The sequence below is a fragment of the Channa argus genome, chromosome 6 (genome assembly GCF_033026475.1).
Source record: "Channa argus isolate prfri chromosome 6, Channa argus male v1.0, whole genome shotgun sequence".
Taxonomy (NCBI): domain Eukaryota; kingdom Metazoa; phylum Chordata; class Actinopteri; order Anabantiformes; family Channidae; genus Channa; species Channa argus.
Window position 1 is genome coordinate 26,193,903 of NC_090202.1, and position 19,277 is coordinate 26,213,179.

At 40.7% G+C, this 19,277-nt stretch overlaps 1 protein-coding gene across 4 annotated transcripts; it reads left to right on the forward strand.

Annotated features, from left to right (window-relative positions):
- The first annotated feature begins 6,883 nt into the window (after positions 1-6,883).
- klc3 (kinesin light chain 3) lies at positions 6,884-19,244 on the forward strand. 4 transcript variants are annotated; one of them, XM_067506816.1, is made up of 14 exons: positions 6,884-6,933; positions 9,195-9,426; positions 9,753-9,818; positions 10,153-10,317; positions 11,226-11,301; positions 12,084-12,229; positions 12,374-12,456; positions 12,868-12,955; positions 13,771-13,872; positions 14,453-14,626; positions 14,717-14,816; positions 15,941-16,121; positions 16,397-16,463; positions 16,715-19,244. In XM_067506816.1, the coding sequence occupies exons 2-14, from the start codon at positions 9,217-9,219 to the stop codon at positions 16,796-16,798; spliced, it is 1,542 nt and encodes a 513-aa protein (XP_067362917.1). In that variant the 5' UTR covers positions 6,884-6,933; positions 9,195-9,216; the 3' UTR covers positions 16,799-19,244. The 4 variants fall into 4 exon arrangements, 3 of the variants coding, with proteins under 3 accessions (XP_067362917.1, XP_067362916.1, XP_067362918.1); XM_067506815.1 differs by having other exon boundaries at positions 6,930-7,118; XM_067506817.1 differs by lacking the exon at positions 6,884-6,933 and adding an exon at positions 7,434-7,457.
- The last annotated feature ends 33 nt before the right edge of the window (positions 19,245-19,277 follow it).

Consider the following 19,277-nt stretch of genomic DNA (forward strand, 5'->3'; position numbering starts at 1 on the left):
GATTCAGAGGTCAACGTTATACAGTGAGAAGGACTATTCACATGTGTAAAGCATTCAAACCATTCATTTTTCCCAGGGGTGGACGTGAATACAAGAAATACAATAAGAAATATTGCCACTTGTGTGTAGCTCCCCCTGCCCAATCACAGTCATTTGTGATTTCAGCATCACGTTCTCCAATTTGTTTGTTTGTGTTGTGGTGCTGGTTTGTATCATTCGTGCATCCAGATTCCTAGAAAACACAACGTAAGGCTTGGGATATATGCTTATAAACCTCACTTGAGCTGGCACGCAGTCTGATACCAGATTATTCACAGCAAAGGCCTTAGGGAGCAGTTGAGGTTGCCTTTACACGTTCACACATGCGTGGTGCCAGGAACTAGCTGGCAGTCATGGTCATGTTCCTCTTATGCAGATTTGTGACGTTTCTGTCGACATAATTATGGCATCATTTGTCAAGAAGTTCAAAGTCTTGCTTTGTTCTGTCTCTTTTTATTGTGACTTTGACTTTCAGATATAGTTTTTAATTCTTAAGCTGACAAAAAAATGACCTCTTCACTCTTGTGTAGATACAGGAAGTTGAGTTCGTAAACTCCAAGGAAAGCATTTCTGTCAAGAAAGAGTCCTCACAAGCAGCAGCCAGGATCCAGGGGACATGTATGCCTTGTTTGGATTCCTTAGATTTGACTTGGACTAACTGTTTGAGACATTCGTGTCCTGAGCCAGAGCAGGGAAAAAAATCATGTTTGCACTTTGGGGAACCCGCAAATAGACTCATTTGTAAGACAACTCTGTTGACCTACATGCATGTTAGGAGTGTTACACAGTGAAAAGTGCTTAACCTTGATGTGAGGTTTTGATCTAGGTCATTAAAACAATTGATCATTAAGGAAAATGCTGATCTACAGTAAATGGACTGTGCCCAGAAAGTAGAGCTCCACTGATTTTACACATCATAGTCAGGGATCACTACTGCATGTGTGAGAAAACAGGGAGCAGCATGACACCTGATAAATTCCGTAAGGTTATGTCAGGTGGCTGTGAGCATGGAGTTAGAAAACTGTGAATTTATCAGACCTCTTCAGAAATATGAGTTGTAGTGTTGAGAGCATTTGCCTGAGTCCATGGGTAGCAGCAGGATGAGCGGGTGAGCGAACGATGGCAGAAGCTGCAGGGAATAACAGTCCAAACCACCAGCAGTCACACAGGAACAGAAGATGGAGAGGAACTCTGAGAAGAACTCTGAGAAGAACTCTGAGCTTTCTCGAGTGCAACAATCTTGTTAAATCATGGTCCAATATAGTTACTAAGTATTTGTACAGCTGGAACCGTATAGTAGGAGCAGGATAAATGGAAACATAATGGACGGATTGTTGATCGTTTTTTCGTCATTGTGCAGAAGTTTGACTCTCTCTCAGTCTATTGTAACTGTAAGAATATCCCTTTGTAGGAACTCTGACAATGATTGTGGCAATGAAGGTGATTATTATGACAAAATTGATAAGAAGCGGAGGACATTACAAAAATCAACAGCATTATAAAAGAGTGAGCAGATCTCAAGAGTGTGTGTTCTCATAGTTCTCAATGGTTGTGTGTATTGCTGTTGAAATACTGGAGGGAACCACACTATTTGTGGTTTATCTGCACTGAGCAGCAAACATTAAGGCAACAAGTATGTTTTACTGCTGCAAAGCTTTGAATTTCTGTTTTGTGTTGTTTAGTTTTTTTTTGTGTGTGGTGGTGAGCGTCTAATGAACCATGAGCTACCTGAGTAACTTATGTGGGGGGGGGGCTGAGATGAACTGTGCATTTCTATCTTTAGTGCCACTTCACCGGGTCCTCCGATCTCCAGTTCCAGTTCTCCCGATTAAATTGCATCGAATCAGCTGTCTGTCTGTCTGCCCCTCCCTCCGTCCCTCCAAATGTTCATCCACTTGTCAGACTCCCTACATTCAAATGTCTTTTACAGATCAGCAGCAAGACAGAGAAGATGACAGAATAATAAAAACCTTGCTGAATTAATGTATTAATTCATGAATCAGTAGGTGCGGAGAGCAGGCCTGTTGTACATGGGATAATATGTTGCTATTCCATCAGCTCCATCTCTACTTGTGCAAATTATTGGTGTCTGTCATTGTTCTTATTAATCTTCGAATTTAGCATCGGTGGGTTGTTGCCTGAGACAGCTGCAACATTTAACTCGGCTGAGTTCTCAGTGTGTGTTTTCATCTGTGTCTACATACAAATATCCATGCGTTCATGTTTTACCCTATGCCGGATCTTTTTTCTGTGTATTCATATCTATGTACACACTCGTTCACACACTTCAGCCTCCGCTGTGATCCCACACTGCCGTCGGCCATCTGTTGGGCATCTTCAGCTGTGTTAGGATTTCACTGATCTCATTTACATACCCACTGAAAAGTGCAAGAAATATAGTTTCTGTTATTTAGTGCCAGAATCCGATATATTGTGTTTCATTGTGGGTGAATCAGAAACGAGAGCGGAGTGTAGACACATTATTAGACATGCACTGTCATGATGTTGTTATTTTTAGCACTGAGCACTGATTGTAATGATGGGCAGCGTTACGTGTCCTCAGAGAGATGCAATGTCTTGCGTCATTATAGTCGTCTTTCTCATGAGGCTGATGCATGTAGTGACCAAAAAATATTTGGTCGACATGCTACAGGAAAAACTGTGTGTGAATCATCCACTGGAATATGAGTGAAACAGTCTTTATAGCAACTTTACAAGCAAAATTCGGATTAATCGCAATAACCAATGGTTTTTACTTTCTCACTGTATCTGACACTGGGGTCAACATTTTGTTTCCCTCTATAAACTGCATGGCATCAATATGCATATGGCCGGAAATAGCAAAGCTATGTGACCTTCAACATTAAAAACCTGTGCAAAGAATAAAAACATTAAGAAGTCATTCATAGTTTTCTGTAAGATATTTAGAAGGCTGAACTAATTTAATGAGGCGTAACTTTTCATTCAGGAGGTTGGAGATCAGTCAACACAAGACAATGGACATCTGGAGCCAGTAAAGTCAGCAATTAAACGCTAAGTGGTTCCTTTCACTGACTAATCTCACATAAACACAGTAGTAGGCCACATATTCAGTATTTAAAGGGAAGGGAGTTACTCACCTAAAAAGTCCCCCTCCCCCGTCTCCCTTCCCTCGCTGCTACACTGCGCTGCCTCAGCTGGATGTAATTAGGACTGATCATTAGTCCCGGTGCCGCCAGCAGCCTTACAGGAGGTTATGACAACTGTAAGTGACTGTTTAAACTTTGAATTGTCTTCATCACTATCGAAAACTAATAACTTAATGTGCCTGTCATTAAATGTACACATCTATCTCAGCCGCTGCAGCACTTGTCTCCTGTGAGACTGACAACTTGTTGTTTAACCCTTTAACAGCAACTTGTTGAGACTCAGTACTGTCCAAAGTCGAAACTCAGTTCTAATTTAAATTTTGCTTCATATCATATATTTGCTCATTTTAGTGCTGAATCCTCAGCCCAGCAAACCACTGTAGACATAAGCATCTGTTTGTAGATTTATTAGGCATTAAAAACGTACATGCATAATCTCTAGCATTTGATATTGACCTAGAATTTAATTGGAGGTTGAAACAACTCAAAAAAGGAAAACTGTATTGCTGTTACGGTGTTATAAGAGGAAAATATGACATGTTTGTTGCCTGATCGCCAACTGTATGTTAATAGTCAATTAGTCAGTTGAATTTCTGTATATAGTAGAACACTTCTGACCAACTTTACAGACAGCGACAAATATTAAACGGCACATAACACACAAAAAGCTAAACAGCGCATGAACACCAGATTACACATGACAATTTATTGGGTATAAAAATGTAAACAGCAAACAAGAAAAGATGGACCAAAAAAAAAAATGATATGTAACATAGAAAAATCTGCTTGCTGTTCTACTGTATCTTCTTCAGCTGTACAACATTAGGAAGCAGTAACAACTCGCTGCTTAGTTTGTTGCATGTTGCTGAGGCGAAGAAGTGTCAAAGCATCTGGCCTTTCACTGTAGAGCCGGCATCACTCTGGAGCTGCTCTGATTTGGAGGATGACTAGTTGACCTCCTGACCCCAGTCCCAGCCCCGAACCCATGACTCTCAGTATGTGACGAGCCTTGTGTAGGGAGCACAGAGGCCTGGAGCAGTTTCCCCCCTGGGGAGCAGTGACCTTATATGGTTGGGCCCTGCCTGCACCCCTACCACAGTCAGCTGCTGCCGAGCTGACAGCTGAGCTGACCCGTCAGTCCGCTCATATAACTGTCACACAGAGGAGGCACGTGTAGTAGAACACACACTTACACACCATGGTCCCCGTTTGTTCGTCTTCTTGAAGTTTGACTTTATTTTAAAGTAGACTAGACTTTTTCTGAAGTGCATCCTGCAAACTGCCTGAATATGTTGTGCTAGATGACTAGTTTTAGTTCAGCTTTGTGGTCATTTGCATGAGCAGCATGGCTGGAACATGAATGGATAAATACAGAAAAGGGGGCCATCTACAATAAACAGTCCTACAGGCTCAGGTTAGTGAGCCTCCGGATGCATTAGTAAATATCCAACCCAGTACAATGATTCTGTCAGTTCATTTTAGAGCGTGCACCAAGTACTGCAGTTTAAGGAAAACCTTTATGTATTTTTCTACTTGTAGTAAGAGTAACTTTTTAGAAATTTACTTGCAGTGCTAACATTCTTTCCATACACAATCTGCTACTTTGTGTTCTTCAATAATGATGATGATGATAATTCATTTTATTTATAAAGCCTTTTACGTTTGTTGACAAATCTCAAAGTGCTACACAGACGGAATAAAAGCAAGAATAAAACATAAAAAAACATAAAATAACAGCATAATAAAAGAAAAAGTAATGATTTTCTAAACGGAAGCGATGTGCTCATGTTTCCGCACCCTCATAAGGATCCTGGCAGCACTGATGATTTGAATGTATTGGAGCTTGTGAAGGCCTCTGCCAGAGATCCCAGTGAGACGTGCATTGCAGTAGTCCAGCCTGGAGCAGACAAAGGCGTGGACCAGCCTTTCTGCGTCGCAGAGGGAGAGGCAGGGGGGGAGTTTGGCTGCGTGTCTGAGATGAAAAAATGCAATTTTACAGGGTCGTCGGACATGTGTTTGGAACGACAGGTGGGGGTCAAACCTAGATCTTACTCAAGATAACTGTTTCCTGAAAGCTCATTGCAAAACACACACACCCCACAGGTAATCCGTCTGAATCATGTTAATCTGTGACATGATGGAATCAACACGGCAAAAACAAACAGGAGCTAAAACAGACCACACCTGTTTGTTAGTAATAAGTAGGAATACTAAAGTGTTTTTTCTCTTTTCACCTGTTTAAGGTTTATTTACTGTAGAAATATTTGTTCAAATTATTTACAGTACATTTTATTTATCTAAATGGAATTTAATACACTGCAAAACAAAACATGAAAGTAAAACGGTTTGCATTTTAAATTATGATCATTGGATGAACACTCATTTATTTTCATGTTAAACGCTTTAGTGGCTTTGGTAAAATGCTTTCATCTGCACGGGGTGAAGCACATTGTGTGTCCGTTCTATCCTCCTGCAGGCAGTTCATCGCTCCGGCTGATAGGTGGCTTTGTCCGGGACACCAACCGACCCCCCCCCCGGTGCTGCAGTGTATGCTGGGAAATATGTGATCAGGTAATCTGCTCTGCTCCATCCACTCAAGAGGACGTAACTGGACAGATACAGGAAGTAATGACAAGTTGCTTTCAGAGTAAAAGCAATGGGTTTTGATATACTTTTTAAAATATAGATACAGGACAAAGAAAAAAAATAGTTTGTCTAATTATCTCAGTCATACCAGGTATCTCAGTTTGCTGCACAATACTTTAATATCTTTTTAACTAAAGGTAAAGTGTTGGTGATGTCATTAGTGTATTTGTGTGTTTCATGTTTATCTTGTCAGAATCATAATGCTGCAGTCCTCACCGAGTCATCCTTTGAAAACTAGCTGATTTATGGGGTTGTTACTAAGTTAAACACACAGTAGAATGAATTATATGTGTTATTTTCTGACAGGATGTGTTTTATGAGCAATTTAACAATTTGTTTCCTGAGGATATACACAGTTGCTCATTTAGTTTAAAAAATTTCAAGAAATAAAAGACGATTGGCAGTTTTGGTGAAAGATTTTAAAACATTATTTTGGAACAGAAGTTTTGATTTCCTTTCTTTGTTTTCTGTTATTCGGTAAAACTGTATCTGAAATAATAACGTGTTGCTAATAAACACAAATATCCATCCAGATTTGTATAGGAAATAAATTGCGTTGAAGCAATGTTAAGTCTGACAAACCTTTGGAGTTTTTGTTAAACTAAATTTAGCCTCCAAAAAGCGAAGGTATTGTCCAGGATACAGAAATATATTTGCCTATTATAAACACAATATTAACTTAAACTAAAAACATATAAGCAGGAAGCACAACCTATAACCATTTCAACAGTACATTCCACATAAGCGATCACTTAAATTTATATTTTGCATGCAAATAATATTTCCACTCGATTCATATCCAGGACGGCTCCTCTTTAAGCAGCCATGTTTATTTCCGATCAGGATTCTAAATCCATCCCAGAGTCCGAGATCAAGTCGGATTAATTTCACTGTTCCTTGAATTCCCTGTTTCCCTTTGAAAATAATTATGTTTCTGTAACACTCCTACATTCACTCCAGTGTTTCTCACCACCCAAACACAAAGTTAGTGAAATTAAAGTAAACACTAAAATGCAGCGACAGTCTCATGTGCATTGATGGGACATTTACTTTGAAGGTTTGAACCGGAAGCCGGTGGATCTGCGCTGTCAGGACGAGCTGGGATCCGAGGAGGCGACAGGTGAATGATTTACAGCTTCTAGTGGTTCTCAGCGTCCCACCTGTTCAACGCTAAACAACCTAAAACATGCCGAGAGCTCAAATGTTCCGCTTCAAATGTAAAGTTCCGCCTTCTGAGTAAAAAGAGCAAAAGTAGCTGAGTGGAGAAACAGACAAATGCGCGCCGGCGGAGTGTGGACTTAGCAGGTAGGCTAGAAATAACTGCTGTTGTGGGTCTGACGTGAAGTTTCCCTGCGCGTTTGTGTTTTCATCCTGCTCATGTGCGGAAATATGAAATTCTGCCAAAATGTGTCGTAAATCAGCGGCCGGTGCAAGTTGACCCCGGACTAAATGGATTTTATTCAAATAAATGATAAAGTGTCTCGTAATGTGACGCAGTCGTCGTTTAACCAGCTGAGTTCGTGTCTCTCTTTTTTTCTTTTTTTTTTTAAGTTTTGCACATAAACACATGATTTAATAAACGTTTGGAAACGGACGACGAGGCCTGTTGCGCCGCACAGACACCGCGATGAGCCTGTAATCCAGGTAATTTAACGCCGATCATTCTGCGGGTTGATCGCTTGTTTTGCGCTCTAATTACTGTCAGCTGTGCACGCGGCACGTGCGTTGTGAGTTTTATTTTAGTATAAAGCGTCAAGGACACGAAACAACAAAGATGCTTAAAACGATCTGTCAAAATAATAAAACATCAGGTAACTGGGGGGATATTTCCCTACCCACCCCCAAATGGATGTAAGGTGTCCTCGTTTATTTTCCACATAAACTCGTCATCCATGCATCGAATTATAATTTTTTTTCAGTTTAGATTTTGTCAGCAGCATAAACAATTTGATAAAAATGTCCCAATCACTTATAGTGTACAATAGTACAAACTATAATAGTCGTAACCAACTACAATCCTGACTTGTTCATTTATGTTTAAATCTGCCGCAACATAAGAAAAACAATGTTAATACATATTTTATTCCAGCTTACGTCTGTGCCCTTTTCCATGTATGTCCAAGATTTAAAATATTAATAATTAGGTTTTTAATCAGTTCTTTAATGAACTATATTGTGTGATGCCCTACATCAATACTGAACAAACATATTGAATATTGTTACTATAAGTTTAATCACAGTTATATACAGAGTCCGGAGGGAACGAATCATTGTTCAACTGCATCCTAAGATTTAGCCAGTGTTTTGACAGTTTTGACTGTCTTCAACTTGCAGAACAAACTAAAGTGGACACAGCTGAAGACCTGTTGTTGCTGATTGGATAATGATCATTACTTTGTCTGTTGTAGCCTTTGCATTTAGTTCCATTTGCCACTTCTGCTCTGACTCTTCCCAGTTCAGACCAGAAAAGAGGAAACTGAAAACACACTTTTGTCTGCTGTTCGTTGTTAATAATAGAAACTCCCCTCGTGCTGCTAAATGTCAGTGTTTGAACCAAAACCATCAAATCCATCTTCTTATTTATCAGCTCCAGAAATACACTTGATCATTGACATTAAGAAGAAATCACAGCTCTTCTGTTCATTTATTATATCAAAAAAGGACTAATTAGTACTGTACATCTGTTATCTACAGTCAAAATCAGATGTTTCAAATACACTATAAAAAAACTCAACTTTTTTGTTTTTTTCACTGTCTGACAGTAAATCAGAGTAAACTTTTCCTGTTTTAGGTCAGTTAGAATTATCAAAATATTTCTGTTTGTTTAATGCCAGAATAATTAGAAAAAATCTTTTATTGATTGTTTTCTTACTTTCTTCAGAGTCAGAAGTTTACATACACTAAGATCACTACGCCTTTAAAGAATTTGAAAATAAATAAAAAAACGGACAAATATCACATTAGTATTCATCGCTTTTGCTAAATACTTTGTTGAAGAACCTTTAGGACCAATTACAGCATCAGGCCTTTTGGAATATGACGCTACAAGCTCGTCACACCTATTTGTGGGGCAGTTTCTCCCGTTCTGCTTTCAGCTTGGATGGGGAGCGTCGATGCACAGCTATGTTCAGATTTCTCCACAGATGTTCAGTCGGGTTCAAGTCTGGGCTCTGGCTGGGCCACTTAAGGACATTCACAGAGTTGTCCTGTAGCCACTCCTTTGTTATCTTGGCTGTGTGCTTAGGGTTGTTGTCCTGTTGAAAGATGAACTGAAAGATGAGCAGCGCCTACCATTTTACTGTAGTACAAGATGGTACAAGTACAACACCCTCCAGTTATGTCACGACTTATTTTGCTGCTTATACCACTTTGTTGTGACAGGAGGAAGCTCAGAGTTGGAGTCATGTTGTCGGCAGAGGAGATTCTGTGCAACACGCAGCAGGTGATCGCGGGGCTGGAGGCTCTGAGAGGAGAGAACCACAGCCTGCTGGAAAGCCTGCAGGAGGCAGTGGAGAGCCGGCCGGCAGCTGAGAGCGGCAGCGTGGAGCAGGAGAAGAGCGGCATCATCCGCCAAACGCTGGAGAGGATAGAGCTGGGGCTGAGCGAGGCACAGGTACAAATAAAATCAATTTCTGCTTTTGTATTGACTAAAAGCTTTGTTTTTTTATCTCTAAAGAGACCAAATGATTATTATTTTCTGGTTTATATGTTTATTCTTGGGCTCTACTTAAATAGTTTCTGACCTTTCACAATTCCAGAAACCAATTTTTCTTATAATGCAGTACTTCTTCACCTCATTTAAAACCTGTCTTGTTCATATCCTCTTAAAGGCAAAAATATGCTAAACAACCACAAAGAGACACAAAACATCTAGAAAGAGACAGAAATTGTTCTCAATGAGAGACCAGTGTTGCAAAACAACTACCTTCCTTCCTTCAGGTGATGATGGCGTTGTCGGCTCATCTCGGTTCATTGGAGGCAGAGAAACAGAAGCTGCGAGCTCAGGTGAGGCAGCAGGTCTTTATTATGTTTCCTCTGGGGAGAGATGAAATAAACTTTTGCTTCTCTTGTCATTTTTTTGGCCATTGCAGTATGAAGTCGTAAAAGTGGGTAGTGTAACAAGTTGTGCATAATGTAAATGAAATGCTGAACACATAAGATATTAATTGTTTAATGTAATGAGTTATTACATTATTGCTTCACTTGTTACATTATGTGCATACAGTTATCACATTATGAATTTCTACAGCCCTGAAGAGAACTATTCTCAAAGAACTCTCTCCTTCATTCTTTTCTCCTCATCACATTTTTTCCCCTTCCTGCTCTGTTTCCTCCTCAGGTGCGTCGCCTCTGTCAGGAGAACCAGTGGTTGAGGGACGAGCTGGCCGGGGCTCAGCAGCGGCTGCAGGACCGCGAGCAGGAGGTGGTCACCCTGGAGGAGCAGAACAGACACCTGCAGTTCATGTCCTCCATACGCAAATATGACCAGGACGAGCTGCAGCTGGTGAGACCACATGGCACCAACATGGCACAGATATGTCTGTGCATGTTCAGGAAAGGCATTAGGCTCCTTCGCCAGGCAGCGGTCACATAACAATGATCCAACGCTGGCAGCACTAAGAGTCTAAGAGTCTGCTCTTTATTCAAGCAGCATAGTTTTCTACAGGAGTTGGTCACCGGCCTATTCTGTGTCTGTAACGAGGGAAAACCTCCTGAAACATGAGCCGAGTAAAACTAGGAAAGATTGGTGTAGACCTTTCTAAACCTGTGAGTTTTTTAATTCAATTCAACTTTATTCATATAGTGCCAATTCACAACAAAGTCATCTCAAGGCACTTTACAGAATAAAGTCAAGACTATAAAGATTTATAGAGAGAAACCAACAATTTCAATTCCCCCTTCAACAAGCACTAAGTACCAGTGGAGAGGAAAAACTCCCATTAACGGAAGAAACCTCCAGCAGAACCAGGCTCAGGGTGAGCAGCCATCTGCCTTGAGTGGAAAGTGGAGAGAGAAAAGAAAAGAGCAAAATGGGGCAGATTGGTAGGACACATTCCAAAAAACACAGAGAAATGTAATGTGTGTTTCTGGCCAACTGACAACATTTGAATGCAATGTTTTCTGTGTCTGTGGCTCCAGTGACGTCTTCCTCACACAGAGTTTAGTGCTGCACAGATGGTACACGCTGCACCTGGAAACGGGTTGATTCAGTAAATGCTTGAAATTAATCAGACATTAAATGTGTTGCAAAAGCGACATGAAGGAAGATTAAACGCCCAGTAAATCTGAGTTCTGTGGGTTGTGTCACTCTGAGCATTACAACAACATGCTTCTCTTTTTAATCAGAATAGAAACACTATGCCTACATGATGACATCATTCATCTGCATTTCCTGTTTGTTTATGTCGTCAGGATGACAAAGACACGTCTTCCAACAAAGAGTCTCTGGACGACCTATTCCCTGCTGAAGAGGAAGAGCAGACACAGAGTAAGACTGCACTGGGTTGTGTTACAATCATGGACCTGAGTAACCAGGTTATAGCCGTCGGTCTCTGGAAAGCTGATTTCCTAAGTATCGCGTAAACGGAAAAGCTGGTTTCCCCCGGGACGCCGATTCCTCTGCCATGTACACGTGTAACCAGGTTTCTAATGGGCTTTATCCAACTGCTGCAGATAGAAACGCACAGCTGAGTGAATGAATGAAAGCAGAGATTGTTAACGGGTGAACTGGCGATGTCATCCTAGTTCTTTTCCTACACAAACCCCTAATCCTTCATAGATGTCTAAATAAGCCACTTTCCCCCACTGACTTTTATAATTCAGACTGTTGTGGATCAGTTGCCTGTGTCTCCTGTTTTTTTTTTCCTTTCTCTCCTCTTCCTTTAATTTAAATTAGCAGCGGAAAAAACTTCCTCCACAGAAAACTTTAGACTTGTTGTTACCTCTTAACCTCTTGACACATTTAAAAGTCTTTGGTCACATTTTAAGCCTCACAAGCAGGGAGATTAAAGGAGATGAGGGAAAATCAATAATGTAAAAAGAGCGATGAAATAAATCCTAACAAAGCTTTAGACGGTGTATTTGTTTAAATCCTTGATTATATCGATTATTATATCAGGTGAAGTGCTACTCGATAATTAATTGAATTCATTTTGGTCAGAATCTTGGTCTAATCTCATTTTAATCCATCTGTGAAGAGGCTTCAGAAGGTCCTGCTCATCAGTCATTTCTTCTGCTTGTGCCCTGAACAATGTCCTTTGTGTTGCTCAGTGTCGCAGCCTCGCCACAGCAGCGCAGCGGCCGCAGCCCAGCAGGGCGGCTACGAGATTCCCGCTCGCCTCCGAACGCTCCACAACCTGGTCATCCAGTACGCTTCCCAGGGACGATACGAGGTCGCTGTGCCGCTCTGCAAACAGGTGAGATGGGATCCACCTCCAGCTCCTTAAACAAGACGAGTTGTTTAACCAAACATTGCCCAAAATGCTGCGGAAATCTCAGAGGAAAATTATTAGAAATAAATGTGAACATGTCTGTGTCTCCTGATGGAAATTTCTCAAAAGGCTTTGGAAGACCTGGAGAAGTCCTCAGGCCACACTCACCCAGATGTAGCCACCATGTTGAACATACTGGCGCTGGTTTACAGGTGAGACCAGTTACCACAGCAACAAAGGATTATACTTAAAAAATGTGTATTATTCTCTACTCACTGTAAATTCACACAGTCTAATCATTAGAATGTGAACCCACACTTCCACTTCCCTGTTTGTGAAAGACAAACACAAAACAATGTTTGGAAATTAACAGTTGCAGCCATGTTTACTAAAACTTTTGCTAATCGGTGTAAATCTCTGTATTTATGTATCAAACAGTGTGACTGTACACTTCCTTCTAAAACAATATGAGGAACAAATGAAAACCAGTAAAACTTCGTAGCTATAAGAAAACCAGTAGTTGTAAAACTAACCAAGCTACAGTGTTTTTCGTACTCGGAGAAGCTTTATTATTTATAACTATATGACTTATTATAAAAAGTTTGTCTGTTTTCTTTCTGCAGAGACCAGAACAAATACAAAGAAGCAGCCAACCTGCTAAACGACGCCTTGGCGATCAGGGAGAAAACTCTTGGAATGGACCATCCAGCTGTAAGTTGTTTTTTTTTTTTTTCATTAATCCACATGTAGATGATGTCAGACACATAATGAATCTAATCTGGACTATAGTTACAGTTTGGTGTGGAGTTAATTTTAAAACGAATAAAAAACTCATCCATCTACTCAATGATGAATAATGAAGCTTGAGAGCTTGAATGGCAGAGGCAAAGTGAACTGGCTGGAAATGACACCTGTTTGTGTAAAGCGGATGTGAAGTTAGTCACATCCTGTTAATTGCTAGGAAAAGAGTCGCCATCTTGTGATCTATGCAGCCTGATTACCTGACACCGCTGGTCAAACACATTTGTATCATGATCGCTTTGTTCTGCAGTTATGTTTGATACAAACCGTGTGAAATATCACCGACAAACACTGAACTTATTGTAGTAACATAAGCCTTTATTAACCTTTAACTAGTGTCAACTGAGCATCAATTTCATCAGTTTTTACCTTTTACAGTGCAGCTGTGTTTACTCTTGTTGCCACCGACAAAAGTGGTTCTTGGTTTTGGAGCAGCAAAGAGTTTGCAGTACTCTAGAACCAGTTTTCTTGGCCCACACCCAGTTCTTTTGCTGTTGAAACTCAATGAACTGGTTCTAAAATAGTCACTGGGTCTGAACCAGCTCTGCAACTGGTTCTGAGGGAAAGGAGATGAGTAACCCCCACGACCAGAGACCGGGACCTGAAACAGTGACGTATCTGCTCCTTCAGGAGCAGAAGTCTTCATAAAACACAGATTTTAAGTTTTGCTTTTTATTAAATTTGCAACAAAACAAAAACCAAAAAAATCTGCTGTGTGTGTGTAGGTGGCAGCAACACTCAACAACCTGGCCGTCCTTTATGGGAAAAGAGGCAAATACAAGGAAGCAGAGCCGCTGTGTAAAAGAGCTCTGGACATCAGAGAGAAGGTGAGAACACACACAAAGATGTGTCCTATGTGTACTACTGCAGTAATGAGGGCCCTTAGTTTGTTTTTGATACAACATAAGTGATTCCTAAATTTCACCATGGTCCCCAATAGAAGAGCCTTGTTATTCATGCTACTTGTTCTAGTTTCTCACATCATGTCTCAAACTCATTCAGGTGTATCTGGATTATTGTTGCTTCTCCTGGGGGTTTGGCCCTGATCCACCTCCGTAGCGCTATCAGTTTTCACGTTATGAGGGTGGTGTGTGTGTGTGTTAGATTGGCGGTTATAACATGGCATATTGGAGTTTGACAGAACACATGCAAAGCTTAAGACTTGAACAGTTGAGAGAGACATTTTCTTTCTTGATAAACTGGCTGCCGTGCAAGGTGCTCACCTGACCCACCAGGAGCAACTTGGGGTTCAGAGTCTTGCCCAGGTACATTTCGACACTGGGAGCGAGGATCACTCTTTATGATCACTGCCTTACCAACTGAGCTACATACATACTTTAATTGTTACAGGTGTGGAAGTGTAATGTCCGCCCTCCTCATGTTGTGTGTGTCTGAATGCCCCCTCAGGTTCTGGGTATGGACCACCCAGATGTGGCCAAGCAGCTGAACAACCTGGCTCTGCTGTGTCAGAACCAGGGCAAGTACCAGGAGGTGGAGCAGTACTACGAACGTGCTCTGCACATCTACCAAAGCAAACTGGGTCCAGACGATGCCAACGTGGCCAAAACCAAGAACAACCTGGTGAGACGGGAGGGAAATTTGTGTCTCAGTCTTCATGTTTTCATCATAAACGATCAATGACCTAAGTGTAACTTCACTTTGCCTCCTCAGGCGTCATGTTATCTTAAGCAGGGAAAATACAGACAAGCTGAAGCTCTTTACAAAGAAATCCTGACCAGAGCACACGAAAAGGAGTTTGGATCAGTGGAAGGTACAAACTGCCTCTTTTTATGCTGTTGTGGATTTCATTCGAGGACTTGTTTGCCAAGTTGGACACATAAGGAGGGAGAGGTGGATTTGTACAGGTCGGTGAGACAGAGAGACAGAGATGAGAAGGATGTGCAGCAGGTTAGTGTGATTAAAGATAAGGATGGAAATGTATTGACGGGTGCCAGGACTGTGATGGGAGGATGGAAGGAGAACTTTGAAGAGTTGATGAATGAGGAAAATGAAGAAGATATGAGGTGACTGCTGTGGAGCAGGAAGTAGCAAAGATTAGTAAGAGTGAAGTGAGGAGGACGTTGAAGAGGATGAAGAGCGGAAAGGCAGTTGGTCCTGATGACAAGCCTGTGGAGGTATGGAATCTCCATGGACTTCGATGTTTGCAGATGACACTGTGATCTGTACTGAGAGCAGGGAGCAGGTGGAGGAAAATCTAGAGAGGTGGAGGTTTGCTCTGGAAAACAGAGGAATGAAGCTTAGCCGCAGTAAGACAGAATACATGTGTGTCAATGAGAGGGACCCAGGTGGAACAGTGAGGTTACAGGGAGCAGAGGTGAAGAAGGTGCAGGACTTTAAGTACTTAGGGTCAATGGTTCAGAGCAATGGAGAGTGTGGAAAAGAGGTGAAGAGGTGAGTGCAGGCAGGTTGGAACAGGTGGAGAAAAGTGTCAGGTGTGTTGTGTGATAAAAGAGAATGAGTGAAAGGAAAGATGTTCAAGACGGTGGTGAGACCAGAGATGTTGTTCAGCTTAGAGACAGTGGCACTGGTTTGGACATGTTCAGAGCAGAGACTGTGAATATATCGGTAGAAGGATGCTGACGTTGGAGCTGCCAGTCAGGAGGTCTAGAGGAAGACCAAAGAGGACATTTATGGATGTAGTGAGGGAGGACATGAAGTTAGTTGGTGTGAGAGAAGAGGATGCAGAGGACATGGTTAGCTGTTCCCTTTCAGGGGACGGTCGAAAGGCAAAGAGGAGGATTTTTCAGTTTTGGTTTATTATGTGTATTCCACCATCTAATAAACATGCAGGCTTCATCAGAATCATAAACATTAGTTTTACCATACAAAGGAGAAAGAGAATAAAAAACATCCGTTTTTCATCGTCTCCTCCAGGCGAACATCGTCCCACCTGGTCCGAGTCTGAGGACAGCAGCTCCAGGCCAGACGGACTTGTTACCTTGAAGCGCAGCGGCTCCTTCACCAAACTCAGAGAGTCGATACGCCGAAGCAGTGAGAAACTGGTCCGTAAGCTGAGAGGAGTGGATACAGTGGAAACCACGCAGAGGAATGCTGGGTAATATTCTGGCGTGACGGACTCGCCACGTCTCTTCATGAAAGCTTTGTCAAACTGACACAAGTAAAGTTTAAGGAAAAAGAAATCTGACTTTGTTTGTGGCTTTGGATTCAACAGAACATTTAAAATTTCACAACAAATGAAAATGACCTGGAAATATCGGATTAGAGATTAAACTTTTAAACAAAGTAGTCGCTGCAGTTTATTATTGTATCGCCGTGAGAGAACGATCTGTGTTTATCAAACCACTTTATGGTGTCGTGTCCTGTTTGCAGGATGAAGAGAGCAAACTCTCTGAATGTGTTAAATATCGGAGCCAGAGAGAATCAGGACGGAGCTCAGGTGAGTCGACTGCTGGTGATACCAGTGCATTTACACACAGTCACTTCCACTTGTTATTTGTTTGATGTTAACGTGTCACTGGCACATTTAGTCAGCTGCATTTGTTTTTTTGTGGATGAGATGAGACAGAACAACCCTGACTGACCCTCACTTCTTTAGTACGCGGCAGCGTGTGTTTAGAAAACCTGAAAGGTTTGACTTTAGTTGTTTCGGTTTAAACAAACGTTAACACATTTTCTTTGCCCCCTCAGATGAGCCGTCTGACAGATGTCAGAGGCCTGAGCTCCAGCACACAGAGCCTGACGAGACGAGGTTCAGTCGGTGGGACCAGCTAATGCGTGCGCGCACACACACACACACACACCCTGCATCTCAACAAGTGGATTACCCACTTTATTCAAGCTCAAGAAAAACTAAGGTACTTGTCACAACTGGTGACAAAATGTTACTTCAAAATATGTAAATAATCCGTCATTTTTTTAAAACAAGAAACACATATAGGATTTTTTTTTTTTTTAAGGGCCTTAAGCACAGTTTGAATTCTAATGAGGTGATTAGAAACAGATCAACACTACAGCCTTTCCTTCCTATTCACCTGAAATATAATGTCATTTCTTCCCGATAACATTTTAACACAAATGCTTTTAGACCTTTTTAAAGTAACACCAGCATCCACTGAGAAAATATTTTTCAGGTTTACATAACTAGTGTTTCCTTTTAGGCACATTGGAAAGTTATTAATGTTTTAACAGACTCCTTTAAAAGAAATGTTTTTTTCTTTTGAGAAGCACAGGGATGTAAAGCTGTTTGCACAAAGATCAAAAAACATGTTATTTAAATGTCCATGTTATCCAGTTTATAGTTTCATAGATGCAGATGATGAGAATCATAAAAACACAAATGTGTTTACTTCTGCTGTTTTGCACTACAGTCCAGTTCCTTCTTCAATATTGTGAAAACAAGGGCCGATGCTTTTTCAACTTAAAGTTAAAGCAATGAATGAACATCTTTGACTTTATTACCGCACTTAAAATGTACAAATCCATATTCAGAAAACAAGAATTCACTAAGTGCATATCTGTTGTCTATTGATATTTTAGCTGTTCTTTTCAGAAAGTTTTGTCAAGATGATAATGAACAGTTTTGGGCCCGAGTCAATGTTGATTCAATAACTTAACTGGTCTTGTATTTATGCAGAATTATTGGTGTGTGTGATGTTGTCAACAAAGATTCTTTCAGGGATTTTGTTGAGAAGTAGTTTGCTGTATTCCATTACTCTAATTCAGTACTAGCTCTTGTTAGTAGGGTTTTAATTGTTGCTTACTGTTGATACTAATGGAAACAACTATTTAAGTTACTTGAAAGGAAAAACGAATCTTGCTTTAAGGCACTTTGCAGAATGATTCCACTGAAGTTTACGTGGTTCAGGTCTGTTGTGGATCCCAAAACTTTTCGTATTCTACACATTTCATGTGGTGTTTAGGTCATAGATGTTCAGATAGATGGTCATAGAATCAGGTCCACGTACGTGAGAAACACGTTAAATCTAAAGATGTAGATTGTGCGGCTGGTGGCGTCTGTATTTTGTCTCCTGGTTTTTTCACTCTTATTCGGCTTCGGTCGGGGATTTTTAAAAAGCTATTGAAGCTTAGCTTGCTGTGTGGAGCCTCCAGGACAAACTGAATGTGCAGCCATGTTTTTGTTTTTTTGCTGAATGAATTACTTGCTGGCTAATTTCAACTCGCACATCATTAAAACGGGTTCGGAATAGTCCGAGTTGATAAAAGTCACACAGCCCTGGCAGGACATTAAGTGTATCATCAAACTGTGGCAGACCGTGTGTACGTACCCCACAGATACGGCAATGTGCAGAGTTTACATACCTGTTAGTACAAAACACTGACGAGAGCTAAAAGCAGAGCTGGTTACCAAATTAGTTCCTAAGACACAAACCAGACAAAGGAAAATAAATACTGGATAGAAATTTGACTCTAATGTGATACACAGGATAACAATACTTTTTCAGAACCATGTCCAGTATTTAGCTCTGTTTTTAGTGTCCACCAACTCCCGAGGGAAATATCTTCTTTAGCTGCTAAATGATTAACAATGTTCATCATCTGGACTTTGACAGGTAGTGTACAGTAACTTTTTCCCCTCTGAAAACAGCATTCGGAGATTGACCCAAATAAAAGGGGAAAAGTTGCGGTTGGCAAATTTAAAGAAAGAATAATCAAAAACTCACAATAAATTTCCATAAAGCTGAGGGGGCTGTAGAGCTAGAGGTTGAAATTCTGGGCTGCTTTAAGTAAATCCACATTGTCTTATAATTTCACATCTTTAGCTTTTAATATGATGTAGATTTATTACAGAAGGAAATAGCTAATGTTTTTTTTACGTTTATTTTTAAATTTTACATTCCTACAAACAGGTCCTGTGTAGATGGGACCTCTGGAAAGTTAAATAATGTGACACAAATGTATGAGAAAATATTTATCCATGGTGGATTTGGTTTTTATTTCAGACAACTCCTTGTAGGTCAAACTTATTTTTTCTTCTGCTCATTAAAATACACTATGTCCTATCTTTACATTATTATGGTACATTTGCTGTAAGGGCTGAAATCGCACTGTTAGTTACTGTGGTAACAGTAAACAAATGTTACATTCAAAATGCAGAGAAAAAAGTAGAAACTGGACTATATTTTCTCTGATGCTGTTCAAATATGAATGTTTTATATTTGAGAACTGAGCTTAAATAAATTGCATTATGACAATAACATTGCTGTATTGTATAATTCTGTTGTGTCTTTTA

What these genes read in the sequence shown, in the direction of transcription:
- klc3 (XM_067506816.1), top strand. Translation starts at nt 9,217, where the DNA reads ATGTTGTCGGCAGAGGAGATTCTGTGCAACACGCAGCAGGTGATCGCG. An exon ending in TGGGGCTGAGCGAGGCACAG is followed by an intron (nt 9,427 to 9,752) that starts GTACAAATAAAA and finishes TCCTTCCTTCAG; the next exon opens with GTGATGATGGCGTTGTCGGC. An exon ending in GGAGTTTGGATCAGTGGAAG is followed by an intron (nt 14,817 to 15,940) that starts GTACAAACTGCC and finishes CGTCTCCTCCAG; the next exon opens with GCGAACATCGTCCCACCTGG.